Source organism: Babylonia areolata, chromosome 3 (assembly GCF_041734735.1).
Source record: "Babylonia areolata isolate BAREFJ2019XMU chromosome 3, ASM4173473v1, whole genome shotgun sequence".
In the NCBI taxonomy this organism is placed as follows: Eukaryota; Metazoa; Mollusca; class Gastropoda; order Neogastropoda; family Buccinidae; genus Babylonia; species Babylonia areolata.
The window spans coordinates 39618579-39631636 of record NC_134878.1 but is presented as its reverse complement, the minus strand read 5'-3'; the positions used below and the strand labels follow the sequence as shown (position 1 = coordinate 39631636).

The 13058-nt window shown below is 39.5% G+C and overlaps 1 protein-coding gene and 1 pseudogene across 1 annotated transcript in view; one reads left to right on the top strand and one right to left on the bottom strand.

Moving 5' to 3' along the window:
* The window catches only part of LOC143280563 (microcephalin-like), a 48598-nt gene that overhangs the window by 29598 nt on the left and 5942 nt on the right, over positions 1-13058 (bottom strand). Inside the window, exon 2 of the mRNA XM_076585255.1 lies at positions 1660-1864. Within this exon, the coding sequence (XP_076441370.1) occupies positions 1660-1790 (131 nt within the window). The 5' untranslated portion in view covers positions 1791-1864. The remainder of the gene's footprint in view (positions 1-1659; positions 1865-13058) is intronic.
* Positions 5799-5917, top strand: LOC143280695 (5S ribosomal RNA; annotated as a pseudogene).

The window sequence follows — 13058 nt, the reverse complement described above, 5'->3', positions numbered from 1 at the left end:
AGATTCCCTGTTTCTTTTGTACCAAAAATAATGTGCAAATATTAAGAAGCTATCCAAAAGTCCAGGAAATTTGGTATGCTTTGACAAGTTTACTACTCAGACTTACTCAGAGATGGAAAAGTTCTGCTCTTGTTTGCCTCAGTGATGTTCCCATAGCAGAGATACAGTATATTCTCCCTGCATGTCTTGCATGTCACATGCTGCCTGTGGTTGGACAGAACTTTGTTTAGCCGGCACTGATTAAGATGCAGAGTCAGAACAGCTGGTTTCTTGTGTCTGCACAACTTGGCAGATTTTGTCCGTGGCAATACTGACATCAGCCCTCGGGTGAATGTAAACAACTGTCACAGACACTCACTGGAATTCTCTTTGTAAATAAAAGGGCTGAAGACCTACTGATAGTAGTTCAATATTCTGACAACAGTGATCTTCTGTAACTAAGACATTGGTACACCATCGTTTGTTCACAGCCATCCTTGGATTTGTTGGTTGCTGCTCTCTTGACCACAGAAAAACAGGCAAGTTAGGGGCGGGGGATGTCAGTGTCTGTCTACTTTACCACATCTTGCTAAGACAAATCAAACTAGCCTCACATTACTCAGTCAAAAACCGAATATAGGTCTCAAGTTCATCAGTTTTGTTGCAAACTGACTGCATTTCCTAAAACAATACTAGACACTGGCAAATCTAGGTCCTCTTTGCTTCATTACAATTCTAAATCCACCTCTTCTCCCCCTCTTAAATCATTTAAGATATCAAAATCTAGGATCACATAACACTTGCAACATAGGAGGACACAGAACCACAATGAGCAAAGCACATAAGCAATTCAGGGGTCTACAGAAAGTTTAATGGTCACGTGTCTAAATTCTTTGTGCAAAAGTTTGCACATCAAACATCCAAAATGCAACACAATTCAACAGGAGCTTACTTCACAAGGCAAATCACAGCTACCTTAAAAACAGTCTTGCCAAATGTCCCAGTCTAACAAAACTTTCTAAATTATGAAACAAAATGTAAACAATGGACACTTCAAGCAGCTGATGTTCACAACAGAGCTGCCCCCTTACCCATCCACCCTCTCCATATGGCACAAGAATCAGTTCCATCAGCACAGAAACGAACCTTTCTTTTCATTTTTGGTCATCAAATACATCAGCAGTAGCCCCGCAACAGCCATTGTTAGCAACATCATACCTATGTTTCACCCCCCAAGCCCCACCCCCACACCTCACTTTTCTCTCCGGATATGCACAGATCTCACAAACGACCTCTGGGACTTTTCTGTGGTAGTGACGCCCAGTGACAGACGCCTCTCTCTCTCTTTTTTTTTTTTTTTTTTTTTTTTTTTTTATTGAGCTGAAAAAGATCATTTACATGTTTCCGTGTAGCTCTCACATCCCTGTAATATATATTTTGTGGACCAGTTCTGCGTTGGGTCACCCTGGGTCAAAGGTTAAAGGTATTATTAGCATGCTTATGACAGAGTAATCATCTTGTTGATTGTGGCCATGAAGTGGATAAAAATAAAGAATAGTGTGATGAGGATATGCACACGATTTGTGGAAGTCCTCCAAAACATTGAAAATTCCCTGGTTAACTTAACAATACTTTTTTTTCTTTTTCTTTTTTTAAATTCTAAAGATCTCTCAGTCTCACCTGTCAACCCAGAGCACAGACACAAGGTGAACTCCCAATTTCTGTGCTTTATCCAGTGTACGTTTCTTCCCCTCTTTGAAGATGACATGCGTCACATCATCTGAGAATTTCTCCTCCACTTTTGCTCCCATTCTCTCCAATACCCATTTCACTGCTGCACTTCGGTTGTCATTTGCCGTCCTTACTTCAACATATGCCACTACACCTGTACATGAACAACACAGTAAAATCAACGAGTGAGATACAGAAACAAAGATGCAAAAATTGTAATATTCCTAATAAAGTAATTATATAATAGAAGCTTTATAACTCCTGCACTTTCAGATGTTTAACATACTTCCACATAAATGATGCAGTTATCAGGGGTATTACGCATGAAACCTTACTAAATGCTCAGTTGCCAACTACACTAAAGTTAGCAACTAAATCTCAAATTAACGAATGCATGAAACCTTACTTCCAGTTGTTTTGATCTAAGTTGACTCCCTTGGAGGTGGTGGAAATCCTTTAGTAGCCAACTATCCGGCCACCAAACAAGATGGCGTGTTCATGTTGAAGCAACAAAACATGCACGCAATCCAAAGAGAATGCGTACCAATGGACCATACACACCCAATAAAAATGTTCAACGACTCACAAATCTACATGAATTTTCGATTTCCAGGGCACATATTTTTTGGTTAACACGAAAAAACAGGAGTTAACATCGAAGTAGGAAGGACCAAGAGAATCGCTCACCCCCGTTATGCAAATTTGCCTGACACTTCCATTTTATGCTACAGCAACGTTTCAAAATGCTGCGGCAGATTTGATCAGTGTGGATCAAGTGACAGCATTTCGCACAATTACGTGAGTGACCAACGCTTTCTATCCTTGTATGGGGAAATGGATACGCGGACAAGAGGGAGCCGGCGAGGTCAACAAAAACAAGTTATTTGCAATGAGAGGCTTTCCAAATGACAGAGGGTGGAACACGCATCCACATCCATGCAGGCATACATCATGTGAATTTGAAAATGATTTTGTTAACTGAAAACATCATTCTCACAATGTGCAGGTATGTCAATATTCAGTTAGTCAAAACCACTGTAACTCTGTGTGTGTGTGTGTGTGTGTGTGTGTGTGTGTGTGGACTGACTACAGTCAATAATCATTAACACTGGCACATGCTGTGGTGAACGTGCCAAACTGGTTGTGACACGTAATGTAGTATGGTGTCATTTCAATTAAAATGCAGGACACTGAAGGGCAGTTTGAGTGTGTTCACGTTCTGGGTTTGATATGTGCATAATCATAATAATGAAAAACTGATAATACAGCCAATTTGTTCCAGGCATTTTAGAAATACTGTTGACACACATTCAACTCTATCCATCTTATCAACCCCTCCCCACTCCTATCAGTGCTCTTAAACACACACACACACACCACCACCACCACTACATGCAATAATAAATCATATGATGGCCCACTTCACACCCAAACACTCCTGTGTCTTTTATTTTTGTAAGCCCATTTTCACAATAATCTGACAAAGAATTTAGTGTGTTTTCCAAAGAAACAATTTCATGTTGATGGTTTATGAAATTATCTAAAACGACAGTTTTTGTTTTTACCTATCTGTTAGCAAATTATATTCCATTGATTTGAATGTTTCTGATTCCACATTGTCCATTGTTGATATTACAAAACTTATAAAAGCATGAATTTGTGTGAATTACACTACAAAAATTAAATTACTGAAATTTTACTGTTTGCCAAGTTGCCTGTGATGCACACATGAGATTCATCAGCATTGTGACAAGATGAGCTAGATCTGTCCATGTCAGGGTATTGAGGTTGAGCCCACTGTTTACAGCTTTTGAGGGAAATCAGCCTCCACTGGACTGTATCTTCTTGGCAACAGTTGGATACATGATCAGTAACCTGGCTGATGACCCCAATCCTCAATCCAGTATAGGGGAGTTTGAAATTATAACTTGAACTATACGATGTTTGAGGTCTTGTAGGAAGTCCTGTTCATCAATCCATGTGGGTTATACGGCTAGTATACTAAAAACTTTGCATGCGTGGCTTATTGGCAAGGCAGATTGTACTGGTCGGGTTTCTTCTTCCAGCAAGCATCCAACCTACTCTTGAAGGCATTTACAGAAAGTGCCAGAACCACTTTGTCTGGGAGGCTGTTCCACGTTTTGGTGATTCTTTCGCTGAAGAAGTGTTTCCTGGTATCACAGTGGGTATGGTGCGGGAACAGTTTCATTGCATTTCCTCTGGTGCCTGCATCCTTGGTAGTTTCAAGCTTTAGTTTTTCGGTCTTGTAGATTCTGTGGACATATTTGAAGGTGTCGATCATATCCCCTCTTAGACGTCTGTGTTCCAAGCTAGGCAGGCCAAGTCACTCCAGTCTTGCTGGGTATGGCAGTTCACTGATTGAGGAGATCAACTTTGTGGCTCGGCGCTGCACATCCTCTGGTTGTTTGCATAATGTCTTATGTCGGGGTTGCCACACAGTTTGTCCATACTCGAGGATAGGTTCTTGCTAGTGCCTTGTATTGCTGGATGAAGAGCTTGCTGTCTAAGAACTCGAAGGTTCTGCGGATGACGCCTATTACGCTGTTTGCTCTTGATGTGACGCTGTCAATGTGTTGCTTAGATTTGAGGTCACTGTCGACATGAGTGCCCTGATCCACTTCCACCACACTTTCTGCCAGGGTTATTTCTCTGCTGGTTCCGGTTTCAGCATCTGCGTGCTTCATATGTTACGTTGCTTCTGATTTCCGTGTGCTCAGTTTCATCACTTTGCATTTCTGTGGGTGGAATCTCAGAAGCCGATCATCCGACCATTTCTGGAGACTGTCTAGGTCCTGCTGGAATGATGCTGTTGATTCTTGGTCATCGCTTGCAGTATGCAACTTTGTGTCATCTGCAAATAGTTTGACAGTGTTTTTTTACATGTTTCAGCAGGTCATTGATGTAGATGACAAACAGGACTGGTCCTAACACACTACCTTGTGGGATACCGCTTGTGACTGCAGCCTCTTCAGAGAAAGTTCCGTTGATTCTAACTCGTTGCTTTCAATCACCAAGGAAGGCTGCTATCCAGCTGAGTATTGGGCCTTTTATTCCATGGGCTTCTACTTTGCTCAGCAGACGACGGTGTGGTACAGTGTCGAAGGCTTTTTTAAAGTCCATATACACAACGTCAATGTTGCTGCCGGGGTCGATGAGTCTGGTCCAGTCGTCGAGAGCTTCCTGCAGATTTGTCACACATGATTTCCCCTGGACGAACCCATGTTACTCCTCACATAGTAACTCATTGCATTGTAGGTGATTCATTATTTGTTTTCTCAGAAGTGTTTCCATTGCCTTGCACAGGATGCAGGTAGGCTGACAGGGCGATAGTTTCCCGGTTGCTGTCGGCTTCCTTTCCTCTTGTAAATTGGGGTGACTATGGCTTCTTTCCAATCAGTTGGTATTTCCCCAAGGCCCAGAGTGAGGCAGAACAGATGAGCTATTGGACGTGCTAATGAGTCTGCAGCCATGGTCAGCACCATGGAGTGGATTCCGTTGGGTCTGGGTGCCATATTTGTTTTCAGGTTTTGAAGTGTTTTTTTACCATATGTGGTAAGGAAATTGGTAGTTTCAATTAACTTTTGTTTGTGACATTAGATTTATTAGAGTGTGTGTGTGTGTGTGTGTGTGTGTGTGTGTGTGTGTGTGTGTGTGTGTGTGTGTGAAAATGTATATTTATTATGTGCATGTGTCACTGTCAGTACATAATGTGCACTACTAAAATGTGTGTATGGTACTGGTGGGGTGCACTGTGCATGCATAGGTAACAGCTGTATAAGTGCTTGCAGATTTGTGTGTGTGTGTGTGTGTGTGTGTGTGTGAGAGAGAGAGAGAGAGAGAGAGAGAGAGAGAGAGAGAGAGTGTGTGTGTCAGTCTGTGTGTCACAGTGTGTGTATGTGTGTGTCACAGTGTGTGGTGTGTGTGTGTATGATGTGCACACAGGTGTAAGTCACTGAGTGTGTGTTGGTGTGTGGTTATGTATGTACGTATATATGTATGTATGAAATATTTTCAGAAAAACTGAAAATACTTCATACATACATATATAAATACATACATAACCACACATTAACAGCCACACCACAGTGAAAACACCGGTTCTCGTCTGATCACCGAAATTAAGCAGCATCGGGCCCGGTTAGTACCTGGATGGGTGACCACCTGGGAACATTGGGTGCTGTTGGCTTAAAATGTTGGCTTACATCACAGATTGACATAAGTTTACATTTGAGCCAACAGCAAAGTGACAGCTGTATTATCAATGGTTTCTCCAGTCAATGGGAAACCATTTACAGCTTGGTCTTTAGTGAAGGACTATGACTCTCAAACTAGCAGGCAAAATTGCACTGGCTCTCAGTGCTGCAGCCGTGTGGGCTAGTTGGCCTTTGGGAACCATCCCAACGCCAACTGTCCTAAAACCCTCTTGGCCGAGAGAGTGGGGATGTACTTGGACAAGACACTCTCCACTATAATCAAATTCCAGCCCAAATAGTCGGAACAGCAGTTGCCTCCTCTGCTGTTCTGATGGTCATAGTCGGACACAACTGACTATTATATATATATATATATATATATATATATATATATATATATATATATATATATATATATATATATATATATACATATATATATGAAATATTTTGATAAAAAATGTTACAAATTGTTAAAATGAGATCAGACTGATTTCTGCTCCAGCAGATTATCAATATACAGTATGCTGTAAGATGTATTCCACAAAGTTAGATAAACATGAGGATGGGGATTGGACGATTTCTTTTCACACACATCTGATATCATCTGATATACCTCTGTTTTTTAACAGTTTTACTGATTTCAGATTGTCATGTTTCAGAGCTCATGTAAACTAGGATTTTTTTCAGAGCCTGCATTTCTTGCTGTAATTTCATGTTCAGGGGTACATAGAATTCCTAATGAATGTGGTTTTGTTTTTTTGTTTTTAATTCAGACATAATCCATTCTTTCATTACACCATCATCATTGCTTAGATATGCTGACAGTCATTTTGACTCACTTGCATAAACAATGTGAGTCTATGTAATAACCCAGCATTCGGTTGTCTGTGTTTGTGTGTGTGTGTGTGTGTGCCTGTCTGTATGTATGTCTGTGTGTCCATGGTAAAACTTTAACATTGTATTTTCTCTGGAAATAATTAATTAGTTGATACCAAATCTGGCACAAAAATAACAAATGATCAGTTCTTTCCATAAATTCTAATCATAATGATATTGCACCTCTGGGAAGGGCACAAAACAGATTTAAATATTTTCACACAAAAATTACTGTTACATTTTCCTTTTTATGCACAAAACTTAGTATTTTTTGTGACATACTGACACAATGAGCAATAGCAGTTAATTACTGTTTCTGTTGCTGAAAATGGAACAGCATGGAAGTTACATTAACACACTCATCTCTCAATGTGCTTGTTCATGGGACATTATACTTACTGGCTGAAAACGGATTATTCGTAAGGGAGATAATTATCTAATAACAGATCTCGCTCAACTAAAACATTACAAAATTAAAACATGACTCTGGGCATACAAAGGCTTTTGTGTTTTATACTCAGTGGGAAGGTCTTACACTATCTATATTTGAGAATGATGCTAACTACATTGATGTGTTTACTGCATATGAATATCTTACAAAATTAATGCTACTACCTAGAATAAACATAACATAAATTGTAATCAACAGACCCCAGTTGCGGACATCTTGGAATACGAGTGCAAGAATGTGCAGCATTCAATCAAGAATGTGACTGCATATGACTGACAGGAAGCGAAGAAGGCAGCTTTTTTCTTTCTTTCTTTTTTTTATTCAGAGAGATTTGTGCACAGACCTAAAAAAAACCTACTGCATAAATGTCCGCAACAAGCACACAAATAAACAAAATCAATTTTCCAAGCACAATTTCACAATTTGTCAGTTTCATCACATTGCACTGCGCATACGCAGAGGGTCAACTTCCAACTGTGCGTCTATTTATTGTAGTCTGTGGAAGCCTGTAAAACATGCAATACTCAGCCATGAAAGATGTATTAAGTTTTTTTAACAGTGATATAACCTTTAGTATTTCTGTTTTTCATATCTTTCGGAGGCCTTGTACAAATATGCTTAGCAACTTCTAGCAGACAGCGATGTTTTGAGGTACCTATGGGTGTTTTGGCAGCTCACAGCCTGTCTAAAATTAGCTGTCACAGTATAGTCCATTAACACAAAGGGCGGCAGATTGGTGTTATCAACATGCAAGTGGTCATGCCATGTCATCACATGGTAACCCATGTAAAATGAAATGGAGCAGTTCAAGAAATGCAGAATATCCAATACTTTTGGTTTGGCCCTTGGGGATTCCCCTTGTTTTTTTTCAAAGAACCCGTTTTTTTGAAAGAACAAGTGTGTAACAACTATGCTGTTTATTTACTCTGATGAGATGGTAGAAATAGTTAGCAAGTACTGTGGGCTTTCGAGGCAAGGTGTAGCTGCGGCAGTTAGTTTGACGAAGCATCTGTCTTATTCAGGTCAGTAAAATCCTCGATGTTTAACTTTAGTCATCCAGTGACTGAAGTGTGGGTGAATAACTTCAATAAGCAAGCTCTTGTTTAGTGTTGCCAGTGGGCCTATCAACACATATATCATCAATCCAAATAATATTTTCTGCTTTTCGTCAGAAATGTGTATTCGGAGAACTGAAAGTTGCATGTTTGAAAGATAAAATTCCATCTGAAGCAGTCCACATTCCCGGCATTTCACTTGTATCAAACACACATATAGATCTAGATGAAAGAGAGAGAGAGAGAGAGAGAGAGTGCGTGCGTGCGTGCGTGCATGCGTGCGTGCGTTCGTGCATGTCTTTTTGCCAGATTATCTTTTTTTTTTTCTTTTTTCTTTTTCTTTTTTCTCAATTCCTTTGTTGGATCAAGTGCATATCACAAGTGAGTCTTGAAGGCATTGCCTCTCTTGTTCTTTTTGTGTGAGAAGAAAGTGAGCCACTGATCACCCGCTGCCTGGGGATGGACCAACTGTGGAAAAAAGCAGTCCTTGTGTGTGTGGTGTGGCTGTTGATGGCATCACCGCCACTGTTTGGCCAAAAAGGAGCAGTAGCTGAAACATTTTAAAATCATTTTATCCCCAGTATTCATCAAAAGAGAAACTAAGAGTGCATATATTTGTCAGTGAAACTGAAGTTATTATTATCAGTTGTTTGATGTGGCTTTTGTGTGTTGCTGTTGGGCTTTATTTTTTAAGTGTTGGCTCAAGAAATCATGTTCTAAATCCTAGATAGTGGGCATACTTACCCCCCCCCCCCCCCCCCACACACACACACACACACAAAGTGCAGTGCCACCCATATATTTTTTCCTTGTCTCAAGTGGATTTTACTATCAAAGTAGATTTTCTACATATTTTTTCCAGGGAAAACCCTTTTGTTGCCATGGATTCTTTTAAGTGTGTTAAGTGCATGCTGTATACAGGGCCTGAGTTTATCGTCTCATCTGAATGACTAACAGCCAAAGCACATCTTGGTCCATGTGACTCCAAACTAATCAGGTGCATTACAACTAGAACACCATTTCATTCAAATAACAATTATATGGTATGCTGAACCTAGCAAATGTCAAACGACTGCATGCATACATTAGATTAACCTTGAGCAAATGATAAAATGCTTTTTTTCCTTTTTTTTTTTTTTTTTAACAACAGATTTTTGCAGGTGCCCACTGGAAACTTCCTCCACTTATTCAGTAATTCATATTATTGATTTCTGGGGTCTTCGCAATACCCACTGCCAACATATTTTCAAATGGTTATATTACTCTCTTTGCAAACATAATTATGTACCAAATATCAGTGTCATTATTTAGTTATGCATCTGGTAAGGTAAAACTACAGCACTCAAAAAGTGTGATTTGCTGTGACCAAATCATTCACTGGTTCAGTAACATTTCATACCTGAAGGTTTCATCAAGTGACAATGACAGCAGTGACAATAAACTATTTTTAAATGACATACAAAAAGTAATAGTCATGTCCACTGAATTAGCGCTATCCATCTAACTAAAAAAAATTAAGCTTACACATCCCTTCTCTGCCTCTTCCTTGTCTTCAGATTTTCCAGTTTTAGAGTTATGCATGCGTGTGAATGACTGGTGCGAAAGCGTTTTGATTTGTCTCTGCACAAGATTCAGCGCTATATAAATATCATTATCATACAGTTTCACTTTCTCAAGGAGGCGTCACTGCGTTCGGACAAATCCATACACGCTACACCACATCTGTCGAGCAGATAGATGCCTGACCAGCAGCATAACCCAACGCGCTTAGTCAGGCCTTGAGTTCATGCTTACATATTTGTGTGCCTATGAAAGTGGATTTCATTTTACGTAATTTCGCCAGAGGACAACACTCTCGTTGCCACGGGTTCTTTTTCAGTGCGCCAAGTGCGTGCTGCACACGGGACCTCGGTTTATCATTATCATAGAAAACAAGAAAAGATCAAGCATCATGAAAATTGCCAGTTTGATATCTAACAATTATTGTCAACTTAGCAGATATATACACTTATATTTCAATGATTTTGTTTTAAGAGAATCTTTTATTTCTGCATGTTCAGTCTTCAAAAATTACACGTCTCCATTTTCTAAATGTGTGAGAGTCAGAGTTGTCTTGTAACATTTGCATACCTTGAAAATAAGCATCCACGTTATTGGTTTGTTTTGCGGTTTTTTCAGTCATAGTGTCCCCATACTCCTGATCTACTGAAAAAGAAATCGTTGTAAAATTAAATATGAGATATTTTTAACCCTTTCGCTGCCAGGAAAATAAGATTTAAGTGAAATCTATTTGCCAGGGTTTTTTTTCCACAAAAAAGGGCATAAATTTTCAAAAAATTCTGTGCTCTTTGTTATTGGAGAAAGACCCATAAAAGTATCTATTTTTTGAAAGGTAAAAGAATAAAGAATACAAAACACATGATATTTTCCCATTTTATATATTTTGAAGTGATATGCTGTCATTTTGAAATCAGTGTTTTGTTTTTTGTCACATTTTCAACTTGTTCATTACAAATATTAGTCAGGTAATTTGCACTAAAATATCATATTTTCTGAACAAATGGATATATGCACACACAAAATCATGCTAGAACAACCACAATAAAATTTTTTAAAAAAATTACACACTGAATTGTGACTTCTCCAAGTGATAATATGGATGTGAGGCCACACCCCCTCAGTCAAAACCCACCCTCCTCTTCACCCCTCTCACACGGCCATTTAATCCAGTTCTCATCAGACTGCATTGGCTGAGTGCCAAGAAAATCGCTCACACTGTATCCTGCTAATAATTTGGCCACTTTCTGTCGTCTGTCACAGCTGTACAGCCAGCATCACTCACTGATAGTCGTATCTTGGCCACTCTCTTGTTTGCTCTCTTTATTTTCATCAAATCATCCAAATATTCGTCAATGTCTTCTTCAGATTCACGCTTCAATTCTTTCTGAGCATCAGCTAAAGAAAGCAATCTTGGTTGATTCTGTTCGCCAAAATCGCATGCCTTGAGTATGGGGTCCGACATTTTGTTGAGCGAGCGAGGAAAGGAGCCAGGCAAACACTGTGACAGTAACCCAACCAAAATGTTCAAATGAAGGACTGCCTCATGACGTAGATGGTGTTTCTAGCTATGAATAGAATCTAGAAAGATTCCCTGAGCTAAAGCTACCAGTATTTTTGTCAACGAACTGAATGCAAACCAGGGAAAAGTCAGAATATTTCAATGACAAGTTATCTCGTCACTGTGGCAGCAAAGCTTACATGCTTGCGATGACAAGTTATCTTGTCATATAGGAAGCCCTGGGGTTAATGAGTGTGTCTTTTTCACTGTGTGTGTGCACAAGAGAGACAGAATGAGAGTGCTTGAGTTGGAATTCAACTGCAGTTTGAAAAAATATTTTGCATTACCAAACATTCTTTATCAACTAGTTGATGTCCAAAGGTATGTTGTGTGTTAAGAAATAACAATTCAGTACCTGCAAGTACCAATGTACTTAAGGTCATGTACATGATCTATAAACACAAATAATTCTTGAAGTTTGAAATCAATAATAGTAAGAAAGCACACTAATTGAGTAATTCTAGTCATACATTATTATCAATTCAAATCAGATTTTACATAGAACTGATAAAGTTTCAACACAAATCAAGGCATCCCAGATATATGCAATATGTCACCGCCAAGAGCAACTATATCCTCCTTTAGATTTTAAATCAAAACATTCCCATTTTCTCAAACAACTTGATCAGTACAAGCTGGTCAGGCTTTATTGTAAAGTTTGAACCAATATTTAGTTGCGCTTTTAAAATAATTATCAAATGATAACTTGTAACAGATTGAATTACATCCAAATGAAAACAAAATGTTTTGCACCAAGATTGTTGTATGAATTGCTTTGGTACTTATATTGGAAAATCCACAAACATACAATACCTACCAACTGCACTGATGCTGCTGCTTCAATTCATGAAATTTGTCTGGTAGTTTTGCCCATGTCTGTGCAACCCTTTTTGGTCTTTTTTTTATTATTATTATTTTTTAACACTGCCTTGCATGTTGTTCCACAGTTTTGCGCTAGACTTTCACTCCATATGTAAAGAAAATCAGTCATATTTGGGCTTTACACACAAGACCAACCTAACTGTCATAATTTTTTTTTGTTGTTGTTTTTTTTTTTGCTGCCCCATCCACTGCACCATTTCAGTGGCATTACTCCCACGCCGGTCATTTAGATTCCTCCATACACGGCCACACCCGGGTTCGTCCATCACAGTTCCAGCGTCAGCAGTCCACAGGGAACCATCAATGTTAGGTCGCCAGGAGGCCACACACCAGAGGAGACCCTGCACTGCTGCTGATTTAACGTACTTAGGACACCACATACTAAGCCTCCTACTAACGACAATAATGGCTTAGTCACGGAGCCAGACTGAGTGAGCGTCTCTCCCAAAGTGGAGACCGCCACTACGTCCTTTAAACAACAGCCCCCCATGAATCTGCCAACACTGAAGACATTGACAGGACTCACCCCAAGCACGGAGGTGGAGTGGTATCGAAACTGAGGTCACCATGAGAACAGGGCATGAAAGGCCACAGACTTTGAGACTGTTTTGTTTATATTGATGATGATGGAGGAGGAGGAGGAGGAGGATGACGATGACGATGTTGCTATGGAGGTCCATTTTGGTTTGGGACTGTGTGACAAAGCTGTACTCTACACTTCCTTTCATTATGAACATATATCCCGGCGT